The 14,920-nt window shown below is 40.0% G+C and overlaps 2 protein-coding genes across 2 annotated transcripts; both read left to right on the top strand.

Annotated features, from left to right (window-relative positions):
• The first annotated feature begins 8,324 nt into the window (after positions 1–8,324).
• Positions 8,325–9,532, top strand: LOC143574315 (epoxide hydrolase 2-like). Its single transcript, XM_077058968.1, has 4 exons — positions 8,325–8,622; positions 8,694–8,861; positions 8,964–9,199; positions 9,280–9,532. Exons 1-4 carry the CDS (start codon positions 8,335–8,337, stop codon positions 9,530–9,532), a joined length of 945 nt encoding a protein of 314 aa, XP_076915083.1. The 5' UTR covers positions 8,325–8,334.
• Positions 9,533–13,008: 3,476 nt separating this feature from the next.
• Positions 13,009–14,920, top strand: LOC143574327 (epoxide hydrolase 3-like). Its single transcript, XM_077058977.1, has 4 exons — positions 13,009–13,320; positions 13,463–13,630; positions 13,949–14,184; positions 14,266–14,920. The coding sequence occupies exons 1-4, from the start codon at positions 13,033–13,035 to the stop codon at positions 14,528–14,530; spliced, it is 957 nt and encodes a 318-aa protein (XP_076915092.1). The 5' UTR covers positions 13,009–13,032; the 3' UTR covers positions 14,531–14,920.

Here is a 14,920-nt window from a genome sequence, read left to right as displayed (position 1 = left end):
GGTAGTAACCCGGCCATTCTTGTAATATATCATTGAAATATAAATCTTTTTGCGGATAAGATTGTTATTTCCTTCTTTGGATTCCTTGCTTTATAAGCTCATGACTTAGTTTAAGTTAGCAATTTTCCAAGTTTTTTTGAATAAGTTAACCTGTCGGACGTGGTTGATGATGGGTTAAAGCTTCACTTCCTCCTTCGTGATTGTGCGGGTAGAACCGTCACTTGCACTTGGTAGGATGGCTAAACTTTACCCATACCTGACCTGCGTGTAGGTTTTCCTTATCCTTATTTCTAAGTATTTTTTTTTTTTTTTTTTTTTTTTTTTTTTTTTTTTTTTTTTTTAGGATAACCTTTGAACGTGGTAGATGATAGTTTGAAGTTTTGCTTCCTTATTTGTGATTGTGCGGATAAGACCGTCACTTGCACTTACAAAGATGGCTAAACTTTACTTACATCATACCTGCGTGTAGGTTTCCCTTATTTTTAACGTTGTTTATGCGGGTTTTGTCGCCTTCCACACGCAATGACTTACTTCTCCTCATTTATGCGGTTAATACCGGCACCAGTGGGGAGTTCATAAGGATAAAGGTAAACACATTATGAAAGGAGAATCATTTCCATTAGAAGTGGCTCTTGGCCTTTTCTTTACAAGTTTTGGAATTGATCTACATATAACATTTGCGTAATTGAGCTCCATTCCATGTTCTTGGGATGGGAGTGCCATCGAGCCTTTCGAGCCGGTATGCGCCCTTTCCCAGAACCTGTTTGATAACGTATGGCCCTTCCCAGATCGGGGCCAACTTTCCTGGGCGTTCTTGGTTCGAAGCCTCGTTGTTACGCAGTATGTAGTCTCCTTATTTGAAGTTGCAGAGTTTTACCCGCGTGTTGTAGTACTTTTGCATTTGTCGTTTGTAGTTCTCTTCACGCACTGCGGCTAAGTCTCTGCGTTCCTCGGTTAGCATAAGATCCAACCGTCTTTCCGCATCATTGTCTTCTGGCTGACTCAAGACCCTTGGTGAGGGTAGACCAATTTCGACCGGGACCATAGCTTCAGTGCCATAAGTGAGGCTGAACGGGGTTTCTCCCGTACTGGCCTTCTTCAACGTTCTGTTTGCCCAAAGGACGTGCGGAAGCTCGTCCACCCAGCCGGATCTGTGTTTCAAGAGTCTTTTCTTTATGCCTTCGACGATGCTTTTATTTGCTCTTTCCACCTCACCATTTCCTTGCGGGTGTGCCACTGAGGTAAAGGTGTGGGTGATTTGAAGTTCTTTTAGCCACTGTTGTAGCTTTTTGTCAGCAAAGTTGGTGCCGTTATCGCTCACCAAATTCTGTGGAAGTCCAAAACGACAAATTATAAATTCCCAAATAAATTTTTTGATATGCTTTGCGGTTGTTTGGGCTAAAGGTTTTGCTTCTATCCACTTGGTGAAGTAGTCGATGGCTACCACTAGGAACTGAACATTTCCTGCTGCTGTAGGAAATGGGCCTGTCACATCGATGGCCCACTTCTGAAATGGCCACGAAGAAGTGACCGGAACCAGTTCGTTTTTCGGGCGATGCGTGTTAGGTGCGTAAAGCTGGCAAGATCTGCATTTTCTGATGTATGCCAGTGCATCCGTATGCATCCCTGGCCAAAAATATCCCGCGTTGTTTAGCTTGGCTACAACAGCGCGGGGACCTGCGTGTACCCCACAGATGCCTTCGTGTACTTCCCTTAGGAGGTAGTTGGCATCTTGGTTGTCCACGCATCTCAAGAGTGGGCCAAGAAAGTTACGTCTGTAAAGGATGTTATTGACGAGTTGATAATTCAGTGCTTTACAGCGTAGTTTTCTTGCCTGTGTTTTTGACTCTGGTAGTATTCCTGCTGCAAGGTAATTTATTATTGGTGTCATCCACGTTTCTGTACTGGTTTGGATGACACAAATTTCCTTGTGCGGGACTGATGGCGCTTCTAGGAGTTCAATGCGGATGTCCTTTCCCAGGTGGGTGAAGGCTAGTGATGCAAGCTTGCTTAACGCATCCGCAGATTTGTTTTCGCTGCGCTTGACATGTATGACTTTACAATCACTAAAATCACGCATAAGGGTTTTTGCCTGGGCAAGGTATAGGGCCATGGTGTCGTTCACAGCCGTGTATGTTCCATTTATTTGGTTGGCCACCAGCATGGAATCCACATGGGCTTCCAAGTTTTTCACCCCCATCTTACGCGCAATTCTCAAACCAGCTAAGAATGCTTCATATTCGGCTTCGTTATTCGTACTTGGAAAGTCCAGCCAAATAGCGTAAGTATATTCTTGGCCCGCTGGGTTGGTTAATTTTAACCCTGCGCCTGAACCCTCGTTACTGGCTGCTCCATCAGTATAGAGTCGCCAGACATCATTGGCGTCCTGTGCTGGGGAGGGTTGAGCCTCCTCCTGGCACTCTTTCACCCGCGAAGCGGGGACTTCTGCAATAAAATCGGCCAGGACCTGGCCTTTTATGGCTGGTCTTGGCTTGTACTTAATTGCATATTCTCCCAATTCAATTGCCCATTTGGCTGGACGTCCCGATAATTCGGGTTTGCCTAGAACGTTTGAGAGTTTGAAGTTGGTGAGAATGGTGATTGGGTGGCCCTGGAAATATCGTCTTAACCTGCGTGAAGCATGTATAAGTGCTAAGACTAATTTTTCGAGGGTAGAGTACCGGGTTTCTACGTCTGTTAGTACACGGCTAACATAATAGATTGGCATCTGGATGCCCTTTCGTTCTACTAGCAGGACTGCCCCGGTTGCTCTATCTGTTGCGGAAAGGTATAGGATTAACTCATCTCCCGCTTGTGGTGCTGTAAGTGTTGGGAGTTCGATCAAGCGTGACCGAATCTCCTGAAAAGCTGCTTCCGCTTCTGGTGTCCAGCGGAAGTGCGTTTTCTTCAAGCAGTTTCTCAATGTTGACACGAAAGGAAACGACTTATCTGCATGGTTTGCCAAGAAGCGATTAAGTGCGACTAGTCGTCCATTCAGCGTCTGAGCCTGTTTGATGGTGGTAGGTGATTCCATTTTAACAATGGCTTCGACCTTTTCAGGGTTCGCTCTAAAGCCATCTTTAGTAACAATGACTCCCAAGAACTTCCCTTCTTCCATCCCAAATGAACACTTGCTCGGGTTGAGCTTCATGTTTATCTTTCGGAGCGTGTTGAAAGTTTCTTCAATGTCTTTCAACATCGCCTCAGGCTCTAGGCTTTTGATGACCAAATCATCCATATAGACTTCCAAGTTTCTCCCGATTTGGGCATGAAACTCTTTGTCCATTAGTCGTTGGTACGTGGACCCTGCATTCTTAAGTCCGAATGGCATCATTTTATAACAAAATGTGCCATCGGGCGTCCGAAATGCGGTTTTGTCCTGGTCATCAATGGCCATGTGGATTTGGTGGTACCCCTTATACGCATCCAAGAAGCATTTAAGGCGGAATGGTGCCAACGAATCCACTTTGAGATCAATTTCTGGTAACGGATAACAATCTTTGGGGCATGCTTTGTTCAAATCTTTGAAATCTATGCACATGCGCCATTGTTTGTCATTCTTCGGTACCATTACGGGATTTGCAACCCATGTTTGATATCTACTAACGCGTACGATGCCTGCGTCAAGGAGTTCCTTGACTTGGGTTCTACACGCGTTAGTTTGTTCAGGCCCCATTACTCTGCGCTTTTGTACGATTGGCGTAACAGCCGGATCGCATTTGAGCTTATGCTCCGCCTTACTTCGGGGTACACCAGTCATGTCAGCTGGTGCCCACGCAAAGATGTCAGCGTTTTTCTGCAGTAAGCGTTTGAGTAAGGTGCGGGTGGGATCAACGATTGTTGGTCCAATGGTAACGGCCTGGTCGGGGTATTTGCCATTGAAGGCCCATTTTTCTGGTTCAGTGACGGTTGGTTTAGCCTTTTTCGGTTTGGGTTTAGATGAAACAGATGCAATGCATACCTGGGGAATGCCAGAGATCATTGCTACACCCTCAGTTGTTGGCCATCCCATCATGCCATGGACCGAAGATACCACGGCGTTAAATCTTGCCATCCCGTCTCTTCCGAATAGGATGTCGTACGTATGATGTGGCTTTTTCATTACGACAAAATCCACGTCTTCTGTGCGTGAATGACTCCCATCAGTAAGAGTAACGGGGAAAGATAGGATACCCAGGGGTGTTTCTGTACTTCCGTCAAACCCTTCCATTGAAGCGTAGACCGTTTCCAAGCGTTCTTTGTCTTCATCATCCAGCTTATCAAAGAACTGTCTGTACATCACTGTCGACGAAGCGCCGTTGTCAGCAAGAGTGCGTGAAGTGATGTAGTGCCCCAGCTGGCTTCTGATGACGATGGGGCCTTCTTTGCTGGGGCCTCCTGGCACTCGCGGGAAGCGCACCTCAGCTTCTTTCCACGCGCATGGTTCTGCCACCCGTCTTTTCCTTCCTCTGACCTTGCCATGAACCATGTTGATGCTGATATCGACTGGCTTTCGTCCGTTACCTCTGTACCGGTTGTCATTCCTTCCTCCCTTCCTGATCGATGCCACAAGATGTGCAAGCCTTCCGTCCTTGACAAATGTCTCAATAATATCCTTCAAGGATGTGCACTCTTCAGTACCATGACCCTTTGTCCCGTGGAAATCACAGGATTTGCTTTGATCCGCATTAGGTTTCTGCCGGATCAATGGGGCTTTAGGCCATGGCAATTTTTCCGTGGCAAATATCTCCGTGACGCTCTTCGTGAGTGGCGTCCACCGGTGTTTTCGGTTTGAAGGGTGTGTGTTGTCCCTTCCGCCAACAAGAGGGCGAGAGCTGGATGAGGTGTCAAAGTTTACCCTTGACTGCCAAATACCTAGCCTCCTCTTTTTGTTCTGCCGGGCGATCCGGACATTGTTCTCTCTGGTCCTCTGCGTGTAGAGGTGTGTACTCTGGGGAAGATCTCTTCCCAGTTGCTTTTCCGTCTCGGCAAAGCGCTTTGCCGCCGTCATGATGGCATCCCAAGTTGATGGCATGCCATCCTTACCCGTCAATGTGCGGATAAGTTCTGGGTATTCGGCGCCTTGGATGAAGGCGGCGCGAACCAGATCTTCACTTATGTTGCCGAGACTAAGCTTTTTGGAGTTGAAGCGAGTGATGAAGTCTAGTAGAGATTCATCCTCCTCTCTCACGCAGTTAAGGATCGTCCACTGCTCTTCAGTGTATTTCCTCTGTTGGCTGAAATGCTGGCTGAACTTGTTCTGAAAGTCCGCCCAGTCATATATGTGGTGGATCGGTAAACGATCGAACCATGCCCTGGCCGCTCCGACCAGAGTCATCTGGAACATGTAGCACCACGTGGGTTCCGTCCAGTTGCTGATGGTAGCCCCCGCAATGAACCTGTTCAAATGGTCGTCTGGGTCGGATAGACCATCGTAAGTGCCAATGTTGGACATTTGTTTGGCACTTCTCGGGGCGATTGCTTCCGCAATGTCCCTTGCGAACTTTGACTTCCCTGCATTTGTGGCAGTTGGTCTAAAGGTTTTGGAAAAGTCACGCGGGTTTCTCTCCACGATTGGTTTAAAGGCTTCCCCAAAATTCCTTTTTGGTTGGACGTCCGTTTCCTTACGCTTCCCTTTCGCCTTATGGCGAGGGTTCGCGTCGGTGTCGGATTCCAACTCGTCTGAGTACTCGCAGTCACTGCTCATATTGAGGTGTTGGCGAGTACTGGCGAATTCGTCAGCCTGTTGAACTGAACGCAAGCGTTCGTCCAATTCGGCCTGGAATTCTCTTTGCCGTGCTTCGGCCCATGCCTTCACTTGATCTAGTGTTTGGCGAGGAACCTTCGTTCGTTTTTCCAGTTGGGTATCGGAGAACCCCAATGGAATATTTACTCCACTTGCCCCGGCTTGGGTAGTCGGGGTAGTGTTCGTAAGGATTGTATAACCGCCGGTGTTCCCCCCAGTTGCTGGGGTTGTTACCGGGGTTTCTTGGTCGGTTACTGGCCTTTGAACCGGAGTAACGTTAACCATTTCTTCAGAAATTGTGAAAAAACTAAAGTAGTTCTAGCTTTTATACACGGATGGCGCCAATGAAGAAACACTAAGTGACCCTGTACAGATTATAGATAATCTGGGGGTTAAGTAATGTTTCCCACGGATGAGGTCTAGCTGAGAAGGCTGTTCTTCAGGAGACCTGCAAAACAAACACCGTAAGCTCGTCACTGAGAAGGGGGGGGTTCCTCCTTGTGACCACCCTCCGGCGTGAGAATCAGACTAGGTTGCTCTGAATATAAGTGTATATTAAGAGATTACTAGATAACTGGATAGCAGATGATCTTACCATTCCAAGATATTGGAGTATTTATAGCCGAAGGTAGGTTTCCTAGAAGGCACAGCCGGCTGAATAGTATTCCTGTTCAACCAACAGTGGACTATGCACAGGCCATACTGGTTGGTGGGTAGGTTACGGCCAACAGTAACAAAGTCGGCTGCACTATTCCACCAACTGTAGATTATGCACGTCCTACTTACTGTGGATTGTACGCAGGCCATGCTGGTTGGTGAATAGGTTACGGCCAACAGTGACACTATTCCACCAACTGTAGGCCGCGCATGCTCCTCAGTAAGGGTTGGTGAGTAGGCAGCGGCTAATAGTGACAAACAGTACTAGAGGGTGCTCCTCCTCGCCCTGTTGTCGATGAGCTGTCACCCTGTGATTGGCTCATGGGCTGTTCTGGTCAGATCGTCTGTCCTATCCATACCTTGGTAGGTATGGTACAAAAGATCTTTCAGAATCAGACTGGCTCATTTAGGCGGGATTGTTCCCGCCTTGCTCATTCCTTCATGTGACTACTGAAGTAGCTAGTGTCTTGTGCGTGTAGCCCTGCTGTCTGCGGGTAGCCTTTCCTGATGGCTTGTATCCGCAACTGCGGGAACAGGCGGGGTACTTCACCATTGGGAGGCTTTCCCTGCGTGTTCAGCTTGTGTACTGCGCGTAAGATCCTATGAGCATGGCGGGTCCTGCGGGAGCAGATGGCCTTTGCGCAGACGTCCCTGTTCAAGGTGAGTCTTGCGGGACCAACTGGTCTCTGCTGGGACCTACCTCTTCAGTTCAATACTTCAATCCTCTGCTACCACTTGCTCATTCTTTATTTACTTTTTTGCTTGTCACTCACATGCACACCACGTGGTTTCTTTTGTTTTTTTGTTCTTATTATTTTTTTTATTTCAATATTTACAACTAATTTTATACGCATTTGATTATGAAGTTCATTTTGGATATACGACTTCTTTTTAGTTTTTTAAATTTATTTTCGTTTATCTTTTACAATGAAATAAATTTTCCGTTATTATTGAATATACCGTCGTAACATGCTTTCCTTACCTACATTTCGATAATAAAAGCAGAACCGTCATACCCTCATACGCATTTACATCCGTGCCACCATGGCAACACGAGGCCACTAATATATATCACCCAGTTCTCAAATCTACTAGAAACTAAGTCTATAATATATATAAACGAAGACATAAAAATCATACGTGTCGCGATGTGATCGTTCCCCCTTTTTTTGGAGTCACCAGATTTGCTTGATTTTTAAATGGAGGTTTCTCATGCATTTGACCCGAATTTATGGGTATGGGTTTTACCAAACCCAGATATTCCTTAAACGGGTTATAACATCTCATTAAATTAAAAATTATTCTCACCAAATTATTTATGTAAAAATCCTATAAAATAGGATATAATAAAAAATAATATCTTATTTATTTTAAAAAAGATATATATTATTTAAATTAAAAAACCAATTTGATAGTAAAAAAAATAAACGGGTCTTGGGTCTCATCAAACCATAAGTATATTATTAACTTTCACAAATATTATTTATAAATAAAAAACCAATTTCATAGTAAAAAAAACGGGTCTTGGGTGTCATCAAAACCATATAGCTTTTAAACCTGGTTATAACATCTCATTTGTTTGTGAAACAATTTATCATCAAACTATAAGTATATTATTAACTTTCATACAATAAAAATATATAAATTAAAAAAATAAATAAATATTAGAACAAACAATATAAAACAACGGGGGATAAAAACTAGTTATTTACATATATTTTGTAAGGCTTTCAAAGTTTTAAGAAACTTAATTATTAATTTGTTTTCTGACCGTATTATGTTTAGGCAGCTAATTAAATTGTCTTTTTCTTTCTACTCTTGGCGGTGCATCGAATAAAAAACATCAAATATAATTTAAAACAAATAGTTGGTGAATCTCATAGACCGTTAATTTCTATATATTAAGACACGCATCAGTTTCAAAGACTTAATGCAATATGCATACTCTAGAGATGGATCAAATTTCACACAGATTCATCAAAGTCAACGGGTTAAAATTTCATGTAGCTGAGATCGGTTCAGAGTCATCTCCAGCTGTGATTTTCCTTCACGGGTTCCCGGAGATATGGTACACTTGGCGCCACCAGATGATCGCAGTCGCAAAGGCTGGTTATAGAGCGATTGCACCCGATTTCAGAGGATACGGACTGTCTGAACCACCAGCCGAACCCGAAAAGGCCACCTTCGCTGATCTTATCAACGATACCGCCTCTATCCTTGATTCTCTTGCCATTTCTAAGGTACACAAAGTTGTTGATTCTAATGTTGTATTATCATATTTGAGTTAAGTGCTTGAACATTCGATTCGTAGGTATTTGTGATTAGCAAAGATGTTGGAGCAGTTGTGGCGTACCCATTCGCCCTTCAGTACCCGGACAAAGTCGCTGGGATTATAACTCTAGGCGTGCCGTTTATGCCTCCAGGCGCCTTCACAACTAAATTTGTCCTCCCAGAGGGCATCTACATTCGACGATTTCAGGTCGGTAGCGTTAGATTGAATATATCATAGTTATAGTTATTCTAATTTGATCTAGTTTCCTGTTTAAAACATTTCCTACATATTATGTGAAACTTTCATCAGGAACCTGGAAGAGCCGAAGCTGATTTTGGCCGCTGTGATATTAAAACCGTGGTGAGAAACATCTACATCTTGTTTTCTCAAAGTGAAATGCCGGTAGCCGATGAAAACCAAGAGATAATGGATTTGGTTACACCATCAACTCCTTTACCCTCTTGGTTCACCGACGAAGATCTTGAAGTCTATGCGTCTTTGTATGCGAATTCGGGATTTCAAACTCCACTCCAAGTTCCCTATAGGTATGTACTTTGACTTTGGGCTAACCTTGTTAGATCTATACTTTGGGGCAGTATTTTTGAATTGAACATAATCGATGCAGGACACTGAACACGGTTGGATCCGAAGTACAAGATCAAAAAGTCGAAGTTCCAACAACGGTGATCATGGGTGAGGAAGATTATGTGATAAAGATGGGAATGGGTGAATACATAAACAGTGGAGAAGTGAAGAAGTATGTGCCCAACCAAGAGACAATATATGTCCCTCAAGGTTCTCATTTTCTTCCGGAGCAATTCCCGGACAAGGTGAATGAGGCCCTCCTTTTAACTTTCATTGTAGTATTGCATTACTAAAGCAGCTTCCTGTTATGTATCAACAACGATCATGTTCATAAAATTATATCTCGTAATAGTTATAAAAAACAAAAAGAAAGAAAGGAAAAAAAGAAAAAAAAAGATACAGAATCATGTGTTTTAGTAACAACTCAGCCTAATGTGCTATTTTGAGTGAACACTAAACACCGATAAACAATTGTAAATTTGTAAGATAAACTAGAGAAGCTATTGATTTATTACAGTTGATCGTAAATTGGTCTTAAAAACAATTTACTTACCGAGAGTTAGAAAGGTGAGAGTATAAAATTTAATTATATATGTATTTTTTCGTGTTTCATATATAAAATTATAAATTTATAAGGAATATATATTTTTCTATTTATCATGTGATTGTCATATTCCGTACGTAAAATTAAAAAAATTATGAGTTTTTTGTTAATAAAAGTGATTAATTTATAATACAAACTCAACATATATACAAGTTAAAATGGAATGCATTATGTATGTTGAGAAACAATTGGCAAAAAAAAGGCCTCATAAGAGAATTGAATATGTGGGAAAGAAAATGAAAAACAATTAAAAAAAAAGTAAGATTGAAAATCGATCTTGGTTGAAAAACTAAAGTTACCATAAACACTAAAAGCAAGTGTGCTAACAAAGGAGACAGCATGCATAATTGGTTTATAAATGAACTCTCTTTTATTAGTATGTATATTTGAGATTTTTTTTTTAACAAATGGGGGCCTCATTTTTTTATGGGGCCTAAAGCCCTAGCTTGGCCCAACTTAACTGTTGGGCCGGCCCTGTATAAAAAATGTTAATAAAGACCATTTACTAGTCAGTTAAATATTAATCCTAGTTTCTTACAACTAAAAATGCTTTTGCAGTATGATGTGGTCACACCCGACACATGTTCGGTTACCTAAATCGGTTTGTTGATCTATTTTTTAATGCGTAATTTTGATCCACAAGTTTTCAGGTATGGCCGTATGGGTAATTAGGTTTTGGCTATTAAAATCCTATTTGGTATTTTAATTAGGCTCAATGAAAAGGTTCTATTGGTTTAAATATTGACAGTTGAACAATGCTTGACCTATTTCATATTCTGTTGTTTTCAGCTCAATTTTTACAATTTGAGCTCTAATTTTGTAATTTTATATAAAACATAATATTTCTGGTTGGTGCAAGTCATTAAAACATATTAATATGATATATAACTGTGTAAACTACAATTGTAACATGGAAGATGCCATAACGGTTTTCATTCTTTGTTTCTGGTTGGTTTGAAATTTTTTAATCGACCTGTTTTGATCCATACCCATTTACATACTGTACCTCTTCATCCAGTAAGCTTATTATGACTTTGGAGTGTACATATATAATGTTTGTAACATAAGGTTTTACAAGTTTATAAAACATTGCAAAAAAGTTATAAAACTTTGGTTAGATAATCATATTTTGTTTTAGTGTTTCATGGTCATTAACTTCAACTATTTTCCCTCTAACTTGTCATTTTCGGTCATCCTTATCGCTGCACGTTTATACAATTAAGGATACATGTCACATAAACGCATGTGGCTATATTGGTGAAATATTTCTCTTTGTTTAAAAGGAATTGATAAAGACCATTTACTAGTCGAAAGAAAATGGCAAAGAGAAACAAAACCACACAACAACATTTATGTCTTATTAACCCATTTTGGAAAACAACCTTAAACTTTAATCAACTTTAGATTTTTGTTATTGAACTTTAATAAAATTACCTTACAGTTTGGTTTGTAAACTTTAATAAAATTATTATTTTTAGCAATTAAAATAAAAATTACAAAATTTTCACAATGTAGTTCTAAATATTTATAGAATGTATTTAAAATGAACACACTTAACAGTTAAGTTTTCTAAAACCAAAAACTTGTATAAATCTCTCTCTCTCTCTCTCTCTCTCTCTCTCGCGTTTACTTAGCTGTGTTCCCGAGTTCATTTAAGAGAAGAAAGGCAAGGAAAAGAAAATTTTCTCTTCTTATCTTTTCTTTTGGTATCTCCTCTTTCTCTTCAACTTATTTTCCTCCATAATATTTCCAATTTGAAAAGATACAAATTTTCTTATTTTACTCATCATTTTCTCTTCCCTCCTCTCCTTTTCTTTCTTTAAATGAAACTCGGGAACACCTCTTTTAAATTTTTCTTCCTTTTCCTTTCTTAAATGAAACTCAGGAACACAACATATTTCTTTCATCCCTCCTTTTCCTTCATTTTCCTCATTTAATGAAACTCGGGAACATATTTTGAATGGTAATGAAAGTTTTTTAAGGGTTTGTTCTAGATGGAGGTATTATGGGTTAACTCAGGAACACAACATATTTCTTTCATCCCTCCTTTTCCTTCATTTTCCTCATTTAATGAAACTCGGGAACATATTTTGAATGGTAATGAAAGTTTTTTAAGGGTTTGTTCTAGATGGAGGTATTATGGGTTCAAGTCCTGAATAAATAAATTTTGTCAGTGTCTAAATTGTTAGTTGTTAAAAAAAATATGAAAAATATAATATCATTATGACCAATTAGATTCTCGTATAGCATTAAACTAAAACACACAACATTAAATAAAAATAACTTATTGATTAATTAAGTAATCTCCAACTAATACTTCAATATATTTTTTAGAGTAAAGTGTGATTTTCGTCCTTTTAATTTGTCTAAATTTACGATTTTAGTTCAATATTTTCAAGTTTGCAATTTTTGTTCTTATAGTTTCATTTCACTTGCAATTAAACCTGAATTTATTAATCTCGTTAAGTCTGGTCGTTAATTCATCTGCGTATCTCTCATGTAACGACCAGTTTTTTTGTTTTTCTCCTCAAAAAAATCCCAGTTCTAATTCGCAAGGGGGTGTATTTGGAGAAAAAAGAAAAAAATAAGAAACAAAACTGCCCCTCGCGTGAATGTCACACTGGCGGTTTTAACGACCAGACTTAACGAGATTAGGAGATTCGGGTTTAATTGCAAGTGAAATGACTATAATTGCAAGTGAAATGACAATAGGGAAGAAAAATGCAAATTTGAAACTACTGGACTAAAATTGAAGATTTGGATAAACCAGAGGGATAAAAACCGTAGTTCACTGAAATAAGTATTATAATAAGAAATAGTGAAAAGACATGTCTACCCCTGACCTGACAATTCAATTTAACTGAGTTAGTGATTTGGGTGTAATTGACAAGAATTGAGAAATGTGGATGATACATATGCAAAAAATTAAACTTTTTAAACTAAATTCGTATTATTTGTTAAATCACAAAGACGAGAATGACACTTTACTCTATTTTTTATTACTATGCATATTGACTCTACTTTAAACACCTTAAAATTTACAACGCTAATTAATGAATAAATTCGTTTTTGTCTTTAATATTACCGACCAGAATAAAATTACACCAATGTTTTCTATATAAACACTTAATACATGCCTTTAAAACACATGCACCACTTCACAAACACAAACACATACCATCCATCACCATGGATCAAATCACACACAAGTTCATCCAAGTCAACGGGCTAAAGCTTCATGTAGCCGAGATCGGTTCAGAGTCATCACCAGCTGTGATTTTTCTTCACGGGTTCCCGGAGATATGGTACACTTGGCGCCACCAGATGATTGCGGTCGCAAAGGCTGGTTATAGAGCACTTGCACCGGACTTCAGAGGGTACGGGTTGTCCGAACCACCTGCCGAACCTGAAAAGGCCACTTTCAATGATCTTATTATTGATACTGCCTCTATCCTTGATGCTCTAAATATTTCTAAGGTATGGTTATACTAAATTACTAACTTAATATAACGATAACTTTTATATTTTATTAAAAAGTAGTGTTTACGTCAATACCTTAATGAAAGTGCGCTGCGCCACTAGTCTTTTTGGATAGCAAAACTAAGTCATCCTGTTTCAGGTATTTGTGATTGGGAAAGATTTTGGTGCCATTGTTGCGTACCCGTTCGCTCTTAAATACCCGGAGAAAGTAGCTGGGATTATAACACTTGGGTTGCCGTTTATGCCTCCGGGCGCATTCACTACCGCGTTTGTCTTACCTGAGGGCTTCTACCCTCGAAGATTTCAGGTTTGCGTAACGTATAATTATGTGATTCTGATAGAATACTTTGGTTTGGATTTATTAAAATAGAGAATATGCTTTTCAAATTTTTAATTTTTAATAAGCCAAATTTGATTTGATGAGTACTCCTAGTTGAAGCTGATTTTGGTCGCTTTAATGTTTTAAGTTTTAACATAGGTGATTCAAGTTGAATATTACTAGTTTGGGTTTATTGTTGTAATTATATCTACATTAATTATGATACATGATTTGATTAATTAGCTTCCCTTTGTTGTTAAAATTAAAAAGTAATCTTGAATTTATATTGTTTGAAACTTTTAATAGGAACCCGGAAGGGCTGAAGCTGATTTTGGTCGCTTTGATGTTAAAACAGTGGTGAGAAACATCTACATTTTGTTTTCTCAAAGTGAATTGCAAATAGCTGATAAAAACCAAGAAATAATGGATTTGGTTAAGCCATCTACTCCTTTACCCTCTTGGTTCACTGAGGAGGATCTTGAAGTCTACGCGGCTTTGTATGAGAAGTCCGGATTTCGTACCGCACTCCAAGTTCCCTACAGGTATATAATTTGATTTAGATTGTTAGAAAATACATAGACTTCGACGTTCAGGGAGTTTTATACTTGAAATAATATTTGTAGGACAATGCATATGGTTGGCTCCGAGGTCCAAGATCCTAAAGTCGAAGTTCCAACAACGATGATCATGGGCGAGGAAGACTATGTGTTAAAGATTCCAGGAATGGGTGATTACATAAGGAGTGGTGAGTTGAAGAAGTATGTGCCCAACCAAGAGACTATATATGTCCCTCACGGTTCTCATTTTCTCCCCGAGCAATTCCCTGACAAGGTGAATGAACTCATCCTCGACTTTCTCAACCGCCACAAGCATCTAGTAGAAGCTTAGCATGTTTCCGTGAGCGAAAATAAGACGAGTGGACTTGCACTTTTAGTTTTATGACTGTGTGTAATGTTCTTGTTTAATAAAGAACTGTTTATCAAAGTGTTTTTTCACATTTGAATTAGAGAAAGTGATTAGTATGATGTTCAAGTTTGCGGATTGGCATGTTCGTATAGCTTAACCCGAACCCGACGTGATTAGAAAATCGTGTCTGGATGGATGTTGGACAGAAGCTAGATCTCATGAAAGGCTTTTCATTTCTTTTAGGCTATCATCTATGGATTATTATTTATGCCTAGTTATTTATTCTAACCTAGTTTGTTAGATTCTTCTATGTTCGCTCTTGCTTGTGTTTCTCATATTGGTCAAAGGGTCAGCATTGACAAGTCGGGGGGG

This window comes from Bidens hawaiensis, unplaced genomic scaffold (genome assembly GCF_021521415.1).
Source record: "Bidens hawaiensis isolate Kalapana, Puna unplaced genomic scaffold, B.hawaiensis_p1.1 tig00026897_1, whole genome shotgun sequence".
Lineage (NCBI taxonomy): Eukaryota > Viridiplantae > Streptophyta > Magnoliopsida > Asterales > Asteraceae > Bidens > Bidens hawaiensis.
Note: the sequence above shows the minus strand (reverse complement) of the source record. Positions and strands in the feature narration are given on the sequence as shown.

Bases quoted from the DNA above. Each gene is read 5' to 3' on its own strand.
- LOC143574315 (XM_077058968.1), top strand. From the start codon at position 8,335: ATGGATCAAATTTCACACAGATTCATCAAAGTCAACGGGTTAAAATTT. The intron at 8,623-8,693 runs GTACACAAAGTT...TTCGATTCGTAG, and splicing joins ATTCTCTTGCCATTTCTAAG to GTATTTGTGATTAGCAAAGA. The intron at 9,200-9,279 runs GTATGTACTTTG...TAATCGATGCAG, and splicing joins CCACTCCAAGTTCCCTATAG to GACACTGAACACGGTTGGAT.
- LOC143574327 (XM_077058977.1), top strand. From the start codon at position 13,033: ATGGATCAAATCACACACAAGTTCATCCAAGTCAACGGGCTAAAGCTT. The intron at 13,321-13,462 runs GTATGGTTATAC...ATCCTGTTTCAG, and splicing joins ATGCTCTAAATATTTCTAAG to GTATTTGTGATTGGGAAAGA. The intron at 13,631-13,948 runs GTTTGCGTAACG...AACTTTTAATAG, and splicing joins TCTACCCTCGAAGATTTCAG to GAACCCGGAAGGGCTGAAGC.